This window comes from Somniosus microcephalus, unplaced genomic scaffold (genome assembly GCF_052327205.1).
Source record: "Somniosus microcephalus isolate GS21.2 unplaced genomic scaffold, FLI_Smic_1.0 unresolved_chr1, whole genome shotgun sequence".
Taxonomy (NCBI): Eukaryota; Metazoa; Chordata; class Chondrichthyes; order Squaliformes; family Somniosidae; genus Somniosus; species Somniosus microcephalus.
Genome location: NW_028225179.1, coordinates 170,967,384 through 170,988,180, shown reverse-complemented (window position 1 = coordinate 170,988,180; position 20,797 = coordinate 170,967,384). Strand labels below are relative to the sequence as shown.

The 20,797-nt window shown below is 54.2% G+C and overlaps 2 protein-coding genes across 3 annotated transcripts in view; both read left to right on the top strand.

Moving 5' to 3' along the window:
* Positions 1-5,808, top strand: part of LOC147096561 (NACHT, LRR and PYD domains-containing protein 3-like) — a 254,802-nt gene extending 248,994 nt beyond the window's left edge. For both annotated transcript variants that reach the window (XM_085975366.1, XM_085975367.1), the window contains 6 exons: positions 1,460-1,546; positions 1,688-1,858; positions 2,000-2,170; positions 2,312-2,482; positions 2,624-2,791; positions 2,964-5,808. In XM_085975366.1, the coding sequence (XP_085831492.1) occupies positions 1,460-1,546; positions 1,688-1,858; positions 2,000-2,170; positions 2,312-2,482; positions 2,624-2,791; positions 2,964-3,051 (856 nt within the window). In that variant the 3' untranslated portion in view covers positions 3,052-5,808. The remainder of the gene's footprint in view (positions 1-1,459; positions 1,547-1,687; positions 1,859-1,999; positions 2,171-2,311; positions 2,483-2,623; positions 2,792-2,963) is intronic.
* Positions 5,809-5,851: 43 nt separating this feature from the next.
* Positions 5,852-16,170, top strand: LOC147096560 (uncharacterized). Its single transcript, XM_085975374.1, has 2 exons — positions 5,852-6,968; positions 15,679-16,170. The coding sequence occupies exons 1-2, from the start codon at positions 6,328-6,330 to the stop codon at positions 16,007-16,009; spliced, it is 972 nt and encodes a 323-aa protein (XP_085831500.1). The 5' UTR covers positions 5,852-6,327; the 3' UTR covers positions 16,010-16,170.
* Positions 16,171-20,797: the final 4,627 nt, after the last annotated feature.

Genomic DNA, 20,797 nt, shown 5'->3' with positions numbered 1-20,797 from the left:
ATGTTCAGGAGTAGGGTGGGGAAGGCAGAGTGATGGGGATGTGATAATATAGAGAGAGATGGGTGGAGGTGCAGGGTAAGTTGGTGAGAGTAAGGATGTTCAGGAGTAGGGTGGGGAAGGCAGAGTGATGGGGATGTGATAATATAGAGAGAGATGGGTGGAGGTGCAGGGTAAGTTGGTGAGAGTAAGGATGTTCAGGAGTAGGGTGGGGAAGGCAGAGTGATGGGGATGTGATGAGAGGCACAGCCGGATGAGGTTAAGTGAGGCTTTGCAGTAACGTTTTGTGATCTACTGAGATCATTGAAAGGTTTGTGTCACTGCAGGCTGGTCCTCCCGACAACATCCCTTCTTGAGCCCCACGGTGCAATGTGCACCCAGGCTGTGTTGGTCTCTTCCGCTCCTTGGAAGAGACGAGAACCTCCCTGCGGGCTGTGGCTCCCTCCATAATCATCTAGAGGGAGTTCTGGGAGAGCCTGGGTGCAGCCGAGCTCCTCTGTGCTGATGTCAGTGTTTGTCGAACCTCAATACTGTAGAACACAGAGCACAATGGGCAAAGTCAATGTGTGTCATCAAACCCGCTTCCCCCAATTCCCCAGAGTGAGGCCGTGACCCCCGACCCCGGACACACCCGACCCGCCCCCGACCCTCCACCGACCTCAACCGACCCTCCACCGACCCCCGACCCTCCGCCGGCCCCACCCGATCCTCCGCCGACCCCAGCCCCGCCCGACCCTCCGGCGACCTGACCCGGCCCCGCCCGACCCTCCGCCGGCCCAACCCCGGCTCCGCCCGCCCAACCCCGGCCCTGCCCGACCCTCCGCCGGCCCGACCCTGCCCCGGGCCCCGCCCGACCCTCTGCCGACCCTGCCCCGGCCCCGCCCGACCCTCCGCTGTCCCCGGCCCGACCCTGGCCCCGCCCAACCCCGGCCCTGCCCGTCCCACCGCCGGCCCGACCCTCCGCCCGACCCTGCCCCGGGCCCCGCCCAACCCTCTGCCGACCCTCCGCCGGCCCCGCCTGACCCTGCCCCAGCCCGGCCCCTCCCGACCCTCTGCCGGCCCCGGCCCGACCCCGGCCCCGCCCGACCCTCCGCCCGACCCTGGACCCACCTGACCCTCTGCCGACCCCGGCCCCGAAACTCCCAACCCTCCCCCGACCCCGGCCGCACCCAACACCAACCCCACCCTGACCCCCGCCGCACCCAACACCAACCCCACCCTGACCCCCGCCGCACCCAACACCAACCCCACCCTGACCCCCGGCCCCCGCCCGACCCTCCCCCGACCCAGGCCCCCGCCCGACCCTCCACCAGCCCCAGCCCCGCCGACCGTTGCCGACGGGGAAAAGCGGGTTATTAATTTCCTGAAGTACTTTCAGTGATTGCTGTAATATCCTAGAGAGAAAAGTATATCAGATCCGGACTTTGATTCAGTTTGTTTCTCTCTCTCTGTTTCTTTTTAGTCTGAATGGCAATAAACTGGGAGATTCAGGAGTGAAACTACTGTCTGTGGCTCTGAGGAACCCGGACTGTAAAATACAGACACTGGGGTAAGTACCAGACTGTGTGAGATTGTGTTTATAATAACTGGATGTCTGACACTGAACATTATTATTAGTATCAGTAATAGTGTTATTAATAAACTCTGGGGATTGACTCTGATTCCTGTTATTTCTCTCTCTGATCCCCAGGCTGGGTCGTGTCGGTCTCACAGATTCTTGTGCCGAGGATCTCGCCTCCGCTCTCAGTACAAACCGCTCACTGACGGATCTGGACCTGAGTTATAATGAACTGGGAGATTCAGGAGTGAAACTAGTGTCTGTGGCTCTGAGGAACCCGGACTGTAAAATACAGAAACTGGAGTAAGTACCAGACTGTGTGAGATTGTGTTTATAATAACTGGATGTCTGACACTGGACATTATTATTAGTATCAGTAATAGTGTTATTAATAAACTCTGGGGAGTTACTCTGATTCCTGTTATTTCTCTCTCTGATCCCCAGTCTGTGTATGGTCGGTCTCACAGATTCTTGTACCGAGGATCTCGCCTCCGCTCTCAGTACAAACCACTCACTGACGGATCTGAGCCTGAGTTATAATAAACTGGGAGATTCAGGAGTGAAACTACTGTCTGTGGCTCTGAGGAACCCGGACTGTAAAATACAGAAACTGGAGTAAGTACCAGACTGTGTGAGATTGTGTTTATAATAACTGGATGTCTGACACTGGACATTATTATTAGTATCAGTAATAGTGTTATTAATAAACTCTGGGGAGTTACTCTGATTCCTGTTATTTCTCTCTCTGATCCCCAGTCTGTGTATGGTCGGTCTCACAGATTCTTGTACCGAGGATCTCGCCTCCGCTCTCAGTACAAACCGCTCACTGACGGATCTGGACCTGAGTTATAATAATCTGGGAGATCCAGGAGTGAAACTACTGTCTGTGGCTCTGAGGAACCCGGACTGTAAAATTCAGACACTGGAGTAAGTACCAGACTGTGTGAGATTGTGTTTATAATAACTGGATGTCTGACACTGAACATTATTATTAGTATCAGCAATAGTGTTATTAATAAACTCTGGGGATTGACTCTGATTCCGGTTATTTCTCTCTCTGATCCCCAGGCTGGATGAAGTCGGTCTCACAGATTCTTGTGCCAAGGATCTCGCCTCCGCTCTCAGTACAATGCGCTCACTGAGGGATCTGGACCTGGGAGGAAACTCCTTCACAGACCAATCTGTCCCCGCTCTCCGCCGCCTCATACTGACCTGCAGGAGTCTGGAGCGGATCTGGTGAGTGTTTGTGTTAATGTTTAATGTAATAAATAAAATATCAGTGGGATTCAGTCACTTTTCTGGGGAATATTTGTCTGTAATTATTATTGAAATATTACCCCCAGTCTCGCGGTTATTTACACTGTTGTTCAATCTGTTTATTTCCTGTTTAATCTTTAATCTGTTTCAGGCTGAGGGGGAATCAGTTCAGTTCATCCGGAAAAAAACAGCTGGAGTTACTTCGGGGAACAAGACGCGGACTGAGTGTGGAAGTGTGAACAGTCCAAGTGATGACCTCACTGCTCCCATTGTGTGACCATTCGAAGTGATGACATCACTGCTCCCATTGTGTGACCATTCCAAGTGATGACCTCACTGCTCCCATTGTGTAACCATTCCAAGTGATGACCTCACTGCTCCCATTGTGTGACCATTCCAAGTGATGACCTCACTGCTCCCATTGTGTGACCATTCCAAGTGATGACCTCACTGCTCCCATTGTGACCATTCCAAGTGATGACCTCACTGCTCCCATTGTGTGACCATTCCAAGTGATGACCTCGCTGCTCCCATTGTGTGACCATTCCAAGTGATGACCTCACTGCTCCCATTGTGTGACCATTCCAAGTGATGACCTCACTGCTCCCATTGTGTGACCATTCCAAGTGATGACCTCACTGCTCCCATTGTGTGACCATTCCAAGTGATGACCTCACTGCTCCCATTGTGTGACCATTCCAAGTGATGACCTCACTGCTCCCATTGTGTGACCATTCCAAGTGATGACCTCACTGCTCCCATTGTGTGACCAGTCCAAGTGATGACCTCACTGCTCCCATTGTGTGACCATTCCAAGTGATGACGTCACTGCTCTCATTGTGTGAACATTCCAAGTGATGACGTCACTGCTCCCATTGTGTGAACATTGCAAGTGATGACCTCACTGCTCTCATTGTGTGACCATTCCAAGTGATGACCTCACTGCTCCCATTGTGTGACCATTCCAAGTGATGACCTCACTGCTCCCATTGTGTGAACAGTCCAAGTGATGACCTCACTGCTCCCATTGTGTGAACAGTCCAAGTGATGACCTCACTGCTCCCATTGTGTGACCATTCCAAGTGATGACCTCACTGCTCCCATTGTGTGAACATTCCAAGTGATGACCTCACTGCTCCCATTGTGTGACCATTCCAAGTGATGACCTCACTGCTCCCATTGTGTGACCATTCCAAGTGATGACCTCACTGCTCCCATTGTGTGAACAGTCCAAGTGATGACCTCACTGCTCCCATTGTGTGAACAGTCCAAGTGATGACCTCACTGCTCCCATTGTGTGACCATTCCAAGTGATGACCTCACTGCTCCCATTGTGTGACCATTCCAAGTGATGACCTCACTGCTCCCATTGTGTGACCATTCCAAGTGATGACCTCACTGCTCCCATTGTGTGACCATTCCAAGTGATGACCTCACTGCTCCCATTGTGTGACCATTCCAAGTGATGACCTCACTGCTCCCATTGTGTGACCATTCCAAGTGATGACCTCACTGCTCCCATTGTGTGACCATTCCAAGTGATGACCTCACTGCTCCCATTGTGTGACCATTCCAAGTGTTGACCTCACTGCTCCCATTGTGTGACCAGTCCAAGTGATGACCTCACTGCTCCCATTGTGTGACCATTCCAAGTGATGACCTCACTGCTCCCATTGTGTGACCATGCCAAGTGATGACCTCACTGCTCCCATTGTGTGACCATTCCAAGTGATGACCTCCCTGCTCCCATTGTGTGAACAGTTCAAGTGATGACCTCACTGCTCCCATTGTGTGACCATTCCAAGTGATGACCTCACTGCTCCCATTGTGTGAACAGTCCAAGTGATGACCTCACTGCTCCCATTGTGTGACCATGTCAAGTGATGACCTCACTGCTCCCATTGTGTGACCATTCCAAGTGATGACCTCACTGCTCCCATTGTGTGAACAGTCCAAGTGATGACCTCACTGCTCCCATTGTGTGACCAGTCCGAGTGATGTCACTGCTCCCATTGTGTGACCATTCCAAGTGATGACCTCACTGCTCCCATTGTGTGAACAGTCCAAGTGATGACCTCACTGCTCCCATTGTGTGACCATTCCAAGTGATGACCTCACTGCTCCCATTGTGTGACCATTCCAAGTGATGACCTCACTGCTCCCATTGTGTGACCATGCCAAGTGATGACCTCACTGCTCCCATTGTGTGAACATTCCAAGTGATGACCTCACTGCTCCCATTGTGTGACCATTCCAAGTGATGACCTCACTGCTCCCATTGTGTGACCATGCCAAGTGATGACCTCACTGCTCCCATTGTGTGAACATTCCAAGTGATGACCTCACTGCTCCCATTGTGTGACCATTCCAAGTGATGACCTCACTGCTCCCATTGTGTGACCATTCCAAGTGATGACCTCACTGCTCCCATTGTGTGAACAGTTCAAGTGATGACCTCACTGCTCCCATTGTGTGACCATTCCAAGTGATGACGTCACTGCTCCCATTGTGTGACCATTCCAAGTGATGACCTCACTGCTCCCATTGTGTGACCATTCCAAGTGATGACCTCACTGCTCCCATTGTGTGACCAGTCCAAGTGATGACCTCACTGCTCCCATTGTGTGACCATTCCAAGTGATGACCTCACTGCTCCCATTGTGTGACCATGCCAAGTGATGACCTCACTGCTCCCATTGTGTGACCATTCCAAGTGATGACCTCACTGCTCCCATTGTGTGAACAGTCCAAGTGATGACCTCACTGCTCCCATTGTGTGAACAGTCCAAGTGATGACCTCACTGCTCCCATTGTGTGAACAGTCCAAGTGATGACCTCACTGCTCCCATTGTGTGACCATTCCAAGTGATGACCTCACTGCTCCCATTGTGTGACCATTCCAAGTGATGACCTCACTGCTCCCATTGTGTGACCATTCCAAGTGATGACCTCACTGCTCCCATTGTGTGACCATTCCAAGTGATGACCTCACTGCTCCCATTGTGTGACCATTCCAAGTGATGACCTCACTGCTCCCATTGTGTGACCATTCCAAGTGATGACCTCACTGCTCCCATTGTGTGACCATTCCAAGTGATGACCTCACTGCTCCCATTGTGTGACCAGTCCAAGTGATGACCTCACTGCTCCCATTGTGTGACCATTCCAAGTGATTGTGGTAAACCACTTTTATCGTTCACTATCGTTACACTATAGTTATCACTGTTATATCGTTACTCTATGGTTATCACTGGTCACACTGTTGTATCACTATACGAGGTCGCCTCTTGTCACGCTGATATACCTGGGCTGACCACTGCTGACTCCGCCCATGACTCCACCTACCTGCCCAGGTATAAAGGTAGTCGACTGGCTGGCATTCCTCCTTGTATCCGATCACCCACGAGGGTGGGCTCTGTTATTTAGCCAATAAAAACCTATAGTTACTTTCCTAACTCGTCGCTTTTCATTGGCTGAATTGATACTTATATCAATTTTATTGGCTAAATTTTAAAATGTCGTTCCCTGAGCAGCAAAGCGAGCAGTCAAACGACCAGCCAGACGCCCAGCTACAACAGCCACAGCAGCCGTCAGACGCCGAGCTACAACAGCCACAGCAGCCGGCCTGGCTGCGAGCCCTCAGACCACCGTACCTGGATCTAAACCCACAGGCTGCAAACTCAGCCCTCGACTTCGAACACTGGCTGAGCTGTTTCGAGTCCAACCTGGGAGAATCCGGCGTGCCTCAGAGATCCAAGCTAAGAGTTCTGACCGCCCAAGTGAGCCCTAAAGTATTCGCACTCATCCGGGACCTTAAAACATACGAGGACACCATCAACCGGCTGAAACGACAGTACCTGAGCCTGGTAAATTCCATGTATGCCAGACACCTCCTAAGATCCCACCCGCAACAGCCAGGAGAGACCGTGGATGAATTTTTACAGGTGCTGCAAGCACTCGGCAGAGACTGTAACTTTAAAGCGGTAACGGCGGCAGAAAATACTGAAGACCATGTCCGCGATGCCTTCGTGAAAGGCCTGCGGTCCGACTACTCACGGCAAAGACTACTGGAAGCAAACGACCTCGACCTGGACAAAGCTGCAGCCCTCGCTCGCTCCCTAGAAGTGGCCCATCGGGACCTCGAGGCATACTCAAGGTACTGTAACCTGCGACCCTGGGACTCGGGACCGACCCCAATACCCACCGCAGCACACCCCCCCCCCCCCCCCCCCCCCCCCCGGGACCTACCTCAGTGTCGGCGTCCCGGAGCCGATCGGGACCGCCACCCCCCGGTACCGGCTGCGACCTCTGACCCCCGCGATCGGGCCGCCGGCTGCTTCTTCTGCGGCCAGGCGAAACACCCGAGGGCGCGCTGCCCAGCCAGGAACTCTACCTGCTCAAACTGCATGAAGAAAGGCCACTTCGCCAAGGCCTGCAGAGGTGGATCATCAGAGGCCAGCAGTGCCTCATGCGAGCTGTGGGGGCGGCCATCTTCCATCAAGGCCACAGAGGCCAGCATCCCCACACGTGAGTCATGGGGGCGGCCATCTTTGATCCAGGCAACCGACACCAGCAGTGCCTCATGTGAGTTATGGGGGCAGCCATCTTCTCCGCCATTTTGTCCAACCTCATAGAGTCATAGAGTTTTACAGCACAGAAAGAGGCCCTTCGGCCCATCGTGTCTGCGCCGCCCATCCATCCCTGTCCAGTCTAATCCCATTTTCCAGCATTTGGTCCATAGCCTTGTATGCAATGGCATTTCAAGTGCTCATCCAAATGCTTCTTGAATGTTGTGAGGGTTCCTGCCTCCACCACCCTTTCAGGCATTGAGTTCCACATTCCAACCACCCTCTGGGTGAAAAAGTTCCTCCTCAAATCCCCTCTAAATCTCCTGCCCCTTACCCTGAATCTATGCCCCCTTGTTATTGACCCCCCCACTAAGGGGAAAAGTTCCTCTTTATCTACCCTATCTATGCCCCTCATTATTTTGTACACCTCAATCAGGTCCCCCCTCAGCCTTCTCTGCTCCAAGGAAAACAACTCCAGCCTGTCCAGCCTCTCTTCATAGCTGAGGCGCTCCATCCCAGGTAACATCCTGGTGAATCTTCTCTGCACCCTCTCCAAAGCAATCACATCCTTCCTATAGTGAGGCGACCAGAACTGCACACAGTACTCCAGCTGTGGCCTCACCAGCGTTTTGTACAGCTCCATCATAACCTCCCTGCTCTTATATTCTATGCCTCGGCTAATGAAGGCAAGTATCCCATATGCCTTTTTAACCACCTTATCTACCTGCTCCGCTGCCTTCAGGGATCTATGTACATGTACACCAAGGTCCCTCTGACCCTCTGTACTTCCTAGGGTCCTACCACTCATTGTGTATTCCCTTGCCTTATTTGTCCGTCCAAAATGCATCACCTCGCACTTTTCAGGGTTAAATTCCATTTGCCACTTCTCCGCCCATCTGACCAACCCGTTTATATCGTCCTGTAGCCGGAGGCTTTCCTCCTCGCAATTTACCACCCCACCAATTTTCGTGTCATCTGCGAACTTACTAATCATACCTTTTACATTTTCATCCAAATCATTAATGTAGATCACAAACAGCAAGGGACCCAGCACCGATCCCTGAGGTACCCCACTGGACACAGGCTTCCAGTCACAAAAGCAACCTTCGACCATCACCCTCTGCCTCCTGCCACTCAGCCAGTTTAGGATCCAACGCGCCAAGGCACCCTGGATCCCATGGGCTCTTACCTTCTTGACCAGTCTCCTATGCGGGACTTTGTCAAAAGCTTTACTGAAGTCCATGTAAACCACATCCACAGCATTTCCCTCATCCACCCCACTAGTCACCCCCTCGAAAAATTCGATCAGATTTGTTAGACATGATTTACCCTTGACAAAGCCATGCTGACTGTTCCCGATTAATCCTTGCCTCTCCAAGTGGAGATTAATTTTGTCCCTCAGAATTTTTTCCAATAATTTCCCCACCACAGATGTTAGACTCACTGGCCTGTAATTCCCTGGTTTATCCCTGCTACCCTTCTTGAATAATGGTACTACGTTAGCTGTTCTCCAGTCCTCTGGTACATCCCCTGTGGCCAGAGAGGTTCTGAAAATTTGTGTCAGAGCCCCTGCAATCTCCTCCCTTGCCTCCCACAGCAGCCTGGGATACATCTCGTCCGGGCCTGGGGATTTATCCACTTTTTGGCCCGCTAAAACCGCTAGCACCTCCTCCCTCTCGATGCTAATATGTTCAAGTATGTCACAGTCCCCTTGCCCGATTTCTATGTCTGCATCGTCTTTCTCCATAGTGAACACAGATGCAAAAAATTCATTTAAAACCCCGCCTACATCCTCTGGCTCTACACACAGATTGCCACTTTGGTTCCTAATGGGCCCTACCCTTTCCCTGGTTATCCTCTTGCCCTTAATATACTTATAAAACATCTTAGGATTTTCCTTTATTTTGCTCGCCAGTGTTATTTCATGGCCCCTCCTCGCCCTCCTAATTTCTTTTTTAAGTATGCCCCTGCACTTTTTATACTCCTGTAGGGCTTCTTCTGTCTTTAGTCTTTTGTAACTGCCAAAAGCCCCCCTTTTATTTCTAATGCATTTTTGTATATCCCTTGTCATCCAAGGTTCCCTTTGCTTGTTGGTCCCACCCTTGACCTTTACAGGAACATGTTGGCGTTGTACTCTCTCTATTTCCCTTCTGAAAGTCTCCCACTGTTTTGATGTGGATTTTCCTATAAGTAGCTGCTCCCAGTCCACTTTGGCCAGATCCTGCCTTATCATATTAAAATCGGCCTTCCCCCAATTTAGAACCCTTATTTCTGGGCCGTCTTTGTCTTTTTCCATGACCACCTTAAATCTCACCGAATTATGGTCACTGTCGCCAAAATGCTCTCCTACTGACACTTCCACCACTTGCCCGGCTACATTCCCCAGAATTAGGTCCAGTACCGCCCCCTCTCTTGTAGGACTTTCTACATGTTGGCTCAAAAAGCTCTCCTGGATGCACTTTAAGAATTCTGCACCCTCTAAGCCTTTCACACTCTGACTGTCCCAATTTATATTGGGGAAGTTGAAATCCCCCACTATTATTACCCTATTATTTTCGCACTTCTCTGAGATTTGCCTACATATCTGTTCCTCTATCTCCCCCTGACTGTTTGGGGGCCTATAGTACACTCCCAGCAAAGTGCTTGCCCCCTTTTTGTTTTTAAGTTCTACCCATATGGCCTCATTAGAGGAACCCGCTAATATATCATCCCTCCTTACAGCAGTAATTGACTCCTTAATTAATATTGCAACACCCCCTCCCCTTTTACACCCCCCTCTGTCTCGCCTGAAGATTCTATACCCCGGAATATTGAGCTGCCAGTCCTGACCCTCCCTCAACCATGTCTCCGTGATAGCAACAATATCGTACTCCCATGTGTTCAACAACAACTTCAGTTCATCCACCTTATTTGCAAGACTCCTTGCATTAAAATAAATGCCTTCCAGCCCTGCCATATTCTCTTTTGCCTTCACATATTTGCTCTGCCTTCCCAGCTGACTTGTTTTTCCCTCTGTATTTGGCTGTAAATCACCCCCTACTATAGCTCCACTCTGTACCCCAACCCCCTGCCAAGTTAGTTTAAACCCTCCCCAGCAGTGCTAGCAAACCTCCCCGCAAGGATATTGGTTCCCCCCTGGTTCAGGTGTAAACCGTCCGACTTGTACAAGTCCCACCTTTCCCAGAAGCAGACCCAGTGATCCAGGAAACTAAAGCCCTCCCCGCTGCACCATCCCTTTAGCCACGCATTCATCTGTTCTATCTTCCTATTCCTATACTTACTAGCACGTGGCACCGGGAGTAATCCAGAGATTACAACCTTTGAGGTCCTGCTCCTTAATCCTTCACCTAGCTCCCTAAATTCTTGCTGCAGGACCTCATCCCTCTTTTTACCTATGTCGTTGGTACCAATGTGGACCACGACCACTGGCTGTTCTCCCTCCCCCTCCAGAATGCCCTGCAGCCGCTCAGTGACATCCTTGACCCTGGCACCAGGGAGGCAACAAACCATCCTGGATTCACGTCTACGGCCACAGAAACGCCTATCTGTTCCCCTTACTATAGAATCCCCTACCACTATTGCTCTCCCACTCTTTTTCCCCCCTTCCTGGGCAGCAGGAGCACCCCCAGTGCCAGGAAGTTGGCCGCTGCTGCCTTCCCCTGGTGAGTCATCCCCCTCAACAGTATCCAAAGCGGTATACTTGTTTGAAAGGGGGATGTCCGCAGGGGTTCCCCGCACTACCTGCCTGCCTTTGTTGCTCCGCCTGATGGTCACCCCCCTGTGCTGCCCTACCCTGAGGCGTGCACAACTCGCTAAACGTGTTATCCACGAGCCTTTCAGCATCGCGCATGCTCCAAAATTCATCCACCCGCAGCTCGAGCGCCGCAATGCGGTCTACAAGTAGCTGCAGCTGGATGCATTTCCCGCACACATGGTCATCAGGGACACTGGCAGCATCCCTGACTTCCCACATGGAGCAGGAGGAGCAGAGCACGGGTCTGAACTCTCCTGCCATGACTTACCCCTTTAATTACTTAAAAAATTTATTCAATACCCCAGTTACAGGTATGCTCTAGGGCGCTTTATTTACCAACTATCCCCACTACACCACAGAATTCAAGCTTGTATTGAAAAAAGAGAAATACTCACCAACCAATCACCTACCTGCTCCCTGGTGACGTCACACACTGATTACTTTTTACCTCTCTCCCCGCTGCTGAGTTGGTCGGGCCTCGCCTCTCTCCGGTTTTTATACCGGGCTCCGACTCACTGCTCCCGCTGGTCCCGACTGGTCTCGGGCCTCGCTGGTCGCCGGGTTTTCTCCCGAGCTCCTCCTCGCTGCTCCCGCTGGTCCCGACTGGTCTCGGGCCTCGCCTCTCTCCGGTTTTTATACCGGTCTCACCACACTGCTCCCGCTGGTCCCGACTGGTCTCGGGCCTCGCTGGTCGCCGGGTTTTCTCCCGAGCTCCTCCTCGCTGGTCCCGACTGGTCTCGGGCCTCGCCTCTCTCCGGTTTTTATACCGGTCTCACCACACTGCTCCCGACTGGTCTCGGGCCTCGCTGGTCGCCGGGTTTTCTCCCGAGCTCCTCCTCGCTGCTCCCGCTGGTCCTGACTGGTCTCGGGCCTCGCCTCTCTCCGGTTTTTATACCGGGCTCTGACTCACTGCTCCCGCTGGTCCCGACTGGTCTCGGGCCTCGCTGGTCGCTGGGTTTTCTCCCGAGCTCCTCCTCGCTGCTCCCGCTGGTCCCGACTGGTCTCGGGCCTCGCCTCTCTCCAGTTTTTATACCGGTCTCACCACACTGCTCCCGCTGGTCCCGACTGGTCTCGGGCCTCGCTGGTCGCCGGGTTTTCTCCCGAGCTCCTCCTCGCTGGTCCCGACTGGTCTCGGGCCTCGCCTCTCTCCGGTTTTTATACCGGTCTCACCACACTGCTCCCGACTGGTCTCGGGCCTCGCTGGTCGCCGGGTTTTCTCCCGAGCTCCTCCTCGCTGCTCCCGCTGGTCCCGACTGGTCTCGGGCCTCGCCTCTCTCCGGTTTTTATACCGGGCTCCGACTCACTGCTCCCGCTGGTCCCGACTGGTCTCGGGCCTCGCTGGTCGCCGGGTTTTCTCCCGAGCTCCTCCTCGCTGCTCCCGCTGGTCCCGACTGGTCTCGGGCCTCGCCTCTCTCCGGTTTTTATACCGGTCTCACCACACTGCTCCCGACTGGTCTCGGGCCTCGCTGGTCGCCGGGTTTTCTCCCGAGCTCCTCCTCGCTGCTCCCGCTGGTCCCGACTGGTCTCGGGCCTCGCCTCTCTCCGGTTTTTATACCGGTCTCACCACACTGCTCCCGCTGGTCCCGACTGGTCTCGGGCCTCGCTGGTCGCCGGGTTTTCTCCCGAGCTCCTCGCTGGTCCCGACTGGTCTCGGGCCTCGCCTCTCTCCGGTTTTTATACCGGTCTCACCACACTGCTCCCGACTGGTCTCGGGCCTCGCTGGTCGCCGGGTTTTCTCCCGAGCTCCTCCTCGCTGCTCCCGCTGGTCCCGACTGGTCTCGGGCCTCGCCTCTCTCCGGTTTTTATACCGGTCTCACCACACTGCTCCCGCTGGTCCCGACTGGTCTCGGGCCTCGCTGGTCGCCGGGTTTTCTCCCGAGCTCCTCCTCGCTGCTCCCGCTGGTCCCGACTGGTCTCGGGCCTCGCCTCTCTCCGGTTTTTATACCGGGCTCCGACTCACTGCTCCCGCTGGTCCCGACTGGTCTCGGGCCTCGCTGGTCGCCGGGTTTTCTCCCGAGCTCCTCCTCTCTGCTCCCGCTGGTCCCGACTCGTGGGAGACGCCATTTTACCCACCACCCCCGCCCGCCACCGTGCCTCTAGACCCGACTACCGCCTCAACCGCAGACTACAACAACACGCTCAGCTATACACTAGCCTCCGTCACACTGGACCAGGCCCGCCCGCATCACCTGTCCAAGTCGATGATGGACATCAAAGTAAACGGCCACGCCACGACCTGCCTGTTCGACAGCGGAAGCACGGAGAGCTTCATCCACCCAGACACGGTGAGCCACTACTCCCTCCCTGTCCTGCCAACGCGCAACCGGATCTCGATGGCATCGAGGTCACACGCCACAGACATCAGCGGCTACTGTGTTGTGACCCTGTCGGTTAAGGGTACGGAGTATAAAAATTTTAAACTCCTCGTCCTGCCCCAGCTATGCGCTGCCGTCCTACTAGGCCTAGACTTCCAATCCCACCTCCAAAGCGTTACGCTAGCATACGGCGGACCCCTCCCCCCACTCAGTCGACAACCAGCAGATTTTAAACCGCCCACCGCGTAACACCTGCGGCCTATCCACCCTCAAGGTCCCGCCACCTTCCCTGTTCGCTAACCTCACCCCCGACTGCAAACCCGTCGCTACCAAGAGCAGGCGGTACAGTGCCGGGGACAGAGCTTTCATTAGCTCTGAGGTGCAGCGTCTCCTGAAGGAGGGCATCATCGAGGGGAGCACCAGCCCCTGGCGTGCCCAGGTCGTGGTCGTTAAGACCGGCAATAAAAACCGCCTGGGCATCGACTACAGCCAGACCATAAACAGGTACACCCAGCTGGACGCATACCCCCTTCCCCACATATCTGATATGGTCAATCAGATTGCGCAGTACCGGGTATTCTCCACCATCGACCTTAAGTCGGCCTATCACCAACTCCCTATCCGCCCTGAGGACCGCCAGTATACAGCCTTCGAGGCGAACGGCCGCCTCTACCACTTCCTTAGGGTTCCCTTCGGCGTCACCAACGGGGTTTCGGTCTTCCAAAGGGAGATGGACCGGATGGTTGACCAGAACGGGCTGCACGCCACGTTCCCCTATCTAGATAACGTCACCATCTGCGGCCGCGACCGGCAGGACCACGATGTTAATCTGGAGAGATTCCTCCGTACGGCCCAACCTCACCTACAATAAGGATAAATGTGTGTTTAACACTCGCGCCTTGCCATCCTCGGCTGTGTAGTAGAGAACGGAGTCATCAGCCCCGACCCCGAAAGAATGCGCCCCCTCATGGAGCTACCCCTCCCCCACTGTCCAAAGGCACTGAAGAGAAACCTGGGGCTCTTCGCCTACTATGCCCAATGGGTGCCCAATTATGCGGACAAAGCCAGACCCCTCATGAAGTCCACATCCTTCCCCCTTACGGAGGAAGCGTGCGCAGCCTTCTCCCTCATTAAGGGAGACATTGCCAAGGCCACAATGCACGCAGTGGATGAGTCCATCCCCTTCCAAGTCGAGAGCGATGCATCCGACTTCGCCCTAGCCGCCACCCTTAACCAGGAGGGGAGACCGGTGGCCTTCTTCTCAAGGACCCTACAGGGCCCTGAGATCCGACACTCGTCGGTCGAGAAGGAGGCCCAGGCGATTGTGGAGGCGGTACGACGCTGGAGGCACTACCTGGCAGGCAAACGATTTACCCTCCTCACCGACCAACGTTCGGTCGCTTTTATGTTTAATAACAAGCTGAGGGGCAAAATCAAGAATGACAAGATCTTGAGGTGGAAAATCGAGCTCTCCACCTATGATTATGATATCTTGTACCGGCCAGGTAAGCGGAACGAACCCCCCGATGCTCTGTCACGAATTACATGCGCCAGCGCGCAAAGTGATAGACTTCAGACCCTCCACAACGACCTCTGCCACCCCGGGGTCACCAGACTTTACCACTTCATTAAGGCCCGCAACCTGCCCTACTCCATCGAGGAGGTCAGGACCATGACCAGGAACTGCCAGACCTGTGCCGAGTGCAAACCGCACTTCTTTAGGCCGGACAGAGCAAGCCTGATCAAGGCCACCCGCCCCTTCGAGCGCCTGAGCATCGACTTTAAGGGGCCCCTCCCGTCCTCTGACCGTAATGTGTACTTCCTCAACATTGTTGATGAGTACTCCCATTTCCCCTTTGCCTTCCCCTGCCCAGACATGACCAGTACCACGGTCATTAAATGCCTGAACGACCTCTTCGCCTTGTTCGGGTTCCCAAACGATATACATAGTGACCGGGGCTCCTCCTTCATGAGCGAGGAACTCCGTCAGTTCCTACTAGCGAGAGGTACTGCTGCAAGCAGGACCACCAGCTACAACCCCCGAGGGAACGGCCAGGTGGAAAGAGAGAACGCGACGGTATGGAAGGCCGTCCTCTTAGCCTTAAAGTCTAAGGGCCTCCCAACCTCCCGCTGGCAGGAAGTCCTCCCGGCAGCGCTGCATTCCATCCGGTCACTACTTTGCACTGCCATCAACGCCACCCCCCATGAACGAATGTTTGTTTTCCCCAGGAAGTCGACTACGGGAACCACGCTACCAACCTGGCTGACCTCTCCGGGGCCCGTCTTGCTGCGAAAGCATGTGAGGGCCCATAAAACGGACCCCCTGGTCGAGAGGGTGGACCTCCTGCACGCCAACCCCCAGTACGCCTATGTGGCATACCCAGACAGGCGGGAGGACACAGTCTCCTTACGAGACCTCGCACCCTCGGGCACTCCGGAGACACCACCTTCACCGCCCCCCCCCCCCACCACCCCCCCCAATTCCAGCCAAGGTAGACGGCATGCCGGAACCCCACGAGCCTTCGCCGACCACGCAGACACCAGCATTAACACCGGATAATGCAACACCGCCGCTGCGACGATCAGAAAGGCTTACGAGGCCTCCGGACAGACTGACATACCAGAACTGGTAGTACACTTCACCCCGCCGGACTCAAATCTAAACAAGGGGTGAATGTGGTAAACCACTTTTATCGTTCACTATCGTTACATTATAGTTAACACTGTTATATCGTTACTCTATGGTTATCACTGTTCACACTGTTGTATCACTATACAAGGTCGCCTCTTGTCACGCTGATATACCTGGGCTGACCACTGCTGACTCCGCCCATGACTCCACCTACCTGCCCAGGTATAAAGGTAGTCGACTGGCTGGCATTCCTCCTTGTATCCGATCACCCACGAGGGTGGGCTCTGTTATTTAGCCAATAAAAACCTATAGTTACTTTCCTAACTCGTCGCTTTTCATTGGATGAATTGATAGTTACATCAGTGATGACCTCACTGCTCCCATTGTGTGACCAGTCCAAGTGATGACCTCACTGCGCCCATTGTGTGACCATTCCAAGTGATGACCTCACTGCTCCCATTGTGACCATTCCAAGTGATGACGTCACTGCTCCCATTGTGTGACCATTCCAAGTGATGACCTCACTGCTCCCATTGTGTGACCATTCCAAGTGATGACCTCACTGTTCCCATTGTGTGACCATTCCAAGTGATGACCTTACTGCTCCCATTGTGTGAACATTCCAAGTGATGACCTCACTGCTCCCATTGTGTGACCATTCCAAGTGATGAACGCACTGCTCACATTGTGTGACCATTCCAAGTGACGAACTCACTGCTCCCATTGTGTGACCATTCCAAGTGATGACCTCACTGCTCCCATTGTGTGAACATTCTAAGTGATGACCTCACTGCTCCCATTGTGTGACCATTCCAAGTGATGATCTCACTGCTCACATTGTGTGACCATTCCAAGTGATGACCTCACTGCTCCCATTGTGTGACCATTCCAAGTGATGACCTCACTGCTCCAATTGTGTGACCATTCCAAGTGATGATCTCACTGCTCACATTGTGTGACCATTCCAAGTGATGACCTCACTGCTCCAATTGTGTGACCATTCCAAGTGATGACCTCACTGCTCCCATTGTGTGACCATTCCAAGTGATGTCACTGCTCCTTCACCCACCCGGGGCCGGTAGCGGTGGGGCTCCTTCACCCCGCCCGGGGCCGGTAGTGGTGGGGCTTCTTCACCCCGCCCGGGGCCGGTAGCGGTGGGGCTCCTTCACCCCGCCCGGGGCCGGTAGCGGTGGGGCTCCTTCACCCCGCCCGGGGCCGGTAGCGGTGGGGCTTCTTCACCCCGCCCGGGGCCGGTAGCGGTGGGGCTCCTTCACCCCACCCAGGGCCGGTAGCGGTGGGGCTCCTTCACCCACCCGGGGCCGGTAGCGGTGGGGCTCCTTCACCCCGCCCGGGGCCGGTAGCGGTGGGGCTCCTTCACCCCTGGCAAAGGAGGACCGAATCTGAGGGATGTCCTGCGGCCGCGATGGCGATTGGGAATTTCAGGGAAGCTCCTCTATCACGGATTACCTCTCTGGTCGGCGGTTTTTATGCGACACCGGGGTGCAGTGTAGCATCCTTCCCGCGTCAGCACTGGATATACAGGCTGGGCGGCACGGCCTCTCCCTCGAAGCAGCTAATGGCGGGGCTATTCGTACCTTTGGCAAATGGCGGGTCCAGGTGTGCTTCGGCGGGCAACGGTTTCATTGGGAATTCATCACAGCCAAGGTCTCGCAAGCCATCCTTGGTGCGGATTTCTTATGTGCCAACAGCCTCTTGGTTGATGTAAGGAACTGACGGTTAATTAATGCGGCCACTTTCCACTCCATCCCTTGCTTCCGCAGTACCGCCATGTCGCGCACTGTCTCCTGCACATTGCCCTCTCCGGACGATTTCACTCGCCTGCTAGGCGAATTCCCGGACCTGACCAGGCCCACCTTCTCCTCGGCCACTAAACATGGTGTCGAACACCACATCACTACGACTGGCTCCCCGGTCTACGCACGGGCTCGGCGTCTGGAACCTGGCAAGCTCGCGGCTGCGAAGGCGGAGTTCGCCACGATGGAGCGGCTAGGGATTATTCGCCAGTCACCTCTCCACATTGTCCTGAAACCCAGCGGCGGATGGCGGCCATGCGGCGACTAGCAATGCCTTAATGACGCCACTACTCCCGATCGGTACCTGATCCCTCATATTCAAGATTTCTCTGCCCACTTGTGAAATTCTATATTCTCCAAGGTCGACCTCGTCCATGGCTACCACCAGGTCCCCGTACACCTGCAAGACGTCCAGAAAACTGCAGTCATTACCCCCTTTGGCCTGTTCGAGTTTCTACGGATGCCATTTGGGCTGAAGAATGCTGCACAGGCTTTCCAGCACCTGATGGACTCGGTACTGCGGGACCTTAAATTTATATTCGTCTACCTCGACGATATCCTTATCGCCAGCCCTAACAAAGAGGAGCACATCTGCCATTTACGCACCCTCTTTCGACGCCTCAGCCAACACGGCCTGATCATCAACCCAGCCAAGTGTCAGTTCGGCCTGCAGCAGATTGATTTCTTGGGCCACCGCATTACTTCGGAAGGTGCAATTCTGTTGCAGACGAAGGTAGAGGCAGTCACGGCGTTCCCACGGCCGCAGACCATCAAGGCCCTGCAGGAATTCCTCAGCATGGTAAATTTTTACCACCGCTTTGTACCTAAGGCAGCACGGCTAATGCAGCTCCTCTACGAGGCCCTCAAAGGCAAGTCTGGCAAGGATTCGGTAACCTGGACAGTCGAAATGCACAACGCCTTCGACAACACGAAAACCGCTTTGGCCAACGCGACCATGCTGGCGCACCCACTGCCAGGTGCCACCATCGCACTTACCACCGACGCTTCCGACTACGCCATCGGCGCTGTACAGGAACAGTGGGTCAATGGGACGTGGCAACCACTGGCGTTTTTCAGCCATCAACTACGGCGCAACGAACGAAAATACAGCACTTTCGACCGGGAGTTGCTGGCACTCTTTCTGGCTATCCACCATTTCTGCTTCTTGTTAGAGGGACGTCCCTTTACTGCGTTTGTGGACCACAAACCACTAACCTTCGCCATGGCCAAGACCACCGAACCGTGGTCAGCTCGACAACAACGTCAGTTAACGTTCATATCAGAATTGACGACAAATATCCAACACGTAGCTGGCAAGGACAACTTGGTAGCAGATTGCCTCTCTCGCGCGACCGTCCAAGCACTCCAGCTGGGCATCGACTATGCTCTCATGGCTGCCGACCAAGTATCCGATCCTGAAACACAGGCATACCGCACCGACATCTCCAGCCTCCAACCGGCTGATGTTGAATTCCATGCAGCAGGCACCACACTACTCTGTGACGTCTCCATGGGAGACCCTCCCCCAATCGTTCCGGTTGCCTGGCACGGCAAAGTTTTTGATGCCATACACGGGCTTTCGCATCCTGGAATGAAGGCCTCCCAAAAATTAATGTCTAAATTTGTCTGGAAATGTATGCATAAGGATATCCGCGACTGGGCTAACACCTGCATTGTCTGCCAAAAATCTACGGTACAGCCTCATGTCAAGGCTCCATTGGCCACTTTTACAGTACCAGAGCGTCGGTTTGACCATGTAAACGTGGATCTCGTTGGGCCGCTTCCACCATCACGGGTTCACACACCTCCTCACCATAGTAGACCGCACTGCTAGATGGCCAGAGGCGGTTCCTTTGTCATCTACCACTTCCGCTAATGTCGCCCGTTTGGGCATTCCGGCAGACATTTCTTCAGACTGCGGTCCACAGTTTTCTTCTGAGCTTTGGAACGCTGTGGCCCAGGGTCTCGGCACCAAGCTACACCGCACCATGGCCTACCATCCACAGGCAAACGGCTTGTGCGAGCGTTTTCACAGGTCGCTAAAAGCATCGCTGAGGGCCAGCCGCCAAGGCGCCGGATGGGTAGATAAGCTTCCGTGGGTCATGTTGGGTTTTCGCACGGCACCCAAAGAAGATCTTCAATCGTCTTCTGCTGAGCTCATGTACGGTCAGCCATTCCGCGTACCAGGAGACTTCCTTCCGATTCCAACAGCGCCATGGTCTGCATCCGACCAACTCAGCAGCCACTGCGAAACAACCAAGTCTTTTGCGCCAATCCCAACGTCGCATCATGGCCTCCCAACCTCGCACGTCCCAGCAGAGCTAAAGAACGCCGAATTTGTGTTCATCCGACATGACACCCATCGGGATCCGCTCAAGGCCCCTTACACAGGCCCTTTTCATTTGTACTGGAGGCAGGTGACAGAAGTTTCTCCGTTGACATCGGTGGTAAACCCGACCACGTTTCCATTGACCGTCTCAAGCCGGCACACCCGGACCTCGGCCGTCCTGTCGAGACCGCACAGCCGCCACGACGTGGTCGACCGCCTGCAGCAGCCGTGCCAAACCAAATGCTTCCACCCGCCAGCCCGCCCACCGTCCAACAGCTTCCACTCCAGGAATATAGAAGTTGCTCCGACAGGCTTGTTTGACCTCCTAGTCGATTGACTTTTTCTGTTAAAGATAATTCTGGGGGGGTGCATGTGGCAGAGCCACTAAGGGACTTTGATCAACTGTACATAATTCCCTTTAACAATTTGTTAGCTACAGGCTGAATCTGTATCTTTGTTTATATTGTTGCATGTACATAGCGCGGTCCCTTTAAGAGCGAGACGAAAATGCGATGACTTGATCACGTGATCCTCCGGCGGGAAAACGTGACCTGGGAAGCCACCCCAGTCAGT

What these genes read in the sequence shown, in the direction of transcription:
- LOC147096560 (XM_085975374.1), top strand. Translation starts at nt 6,328, where the DNA reads ATGTCGTTCCCTGAGCAGCAAAGCGAGCAGTCAAACGACCAGCCAGAC. An exon ending in GACCTCGAGGCATACTCAAG is followed by an intron (nt 6,969 to 15,678) that starts GTACTGTAACCT and finishes TGTTTTCCCCAG; the next exon opens with GAAGTCGACTACGGGAACCA.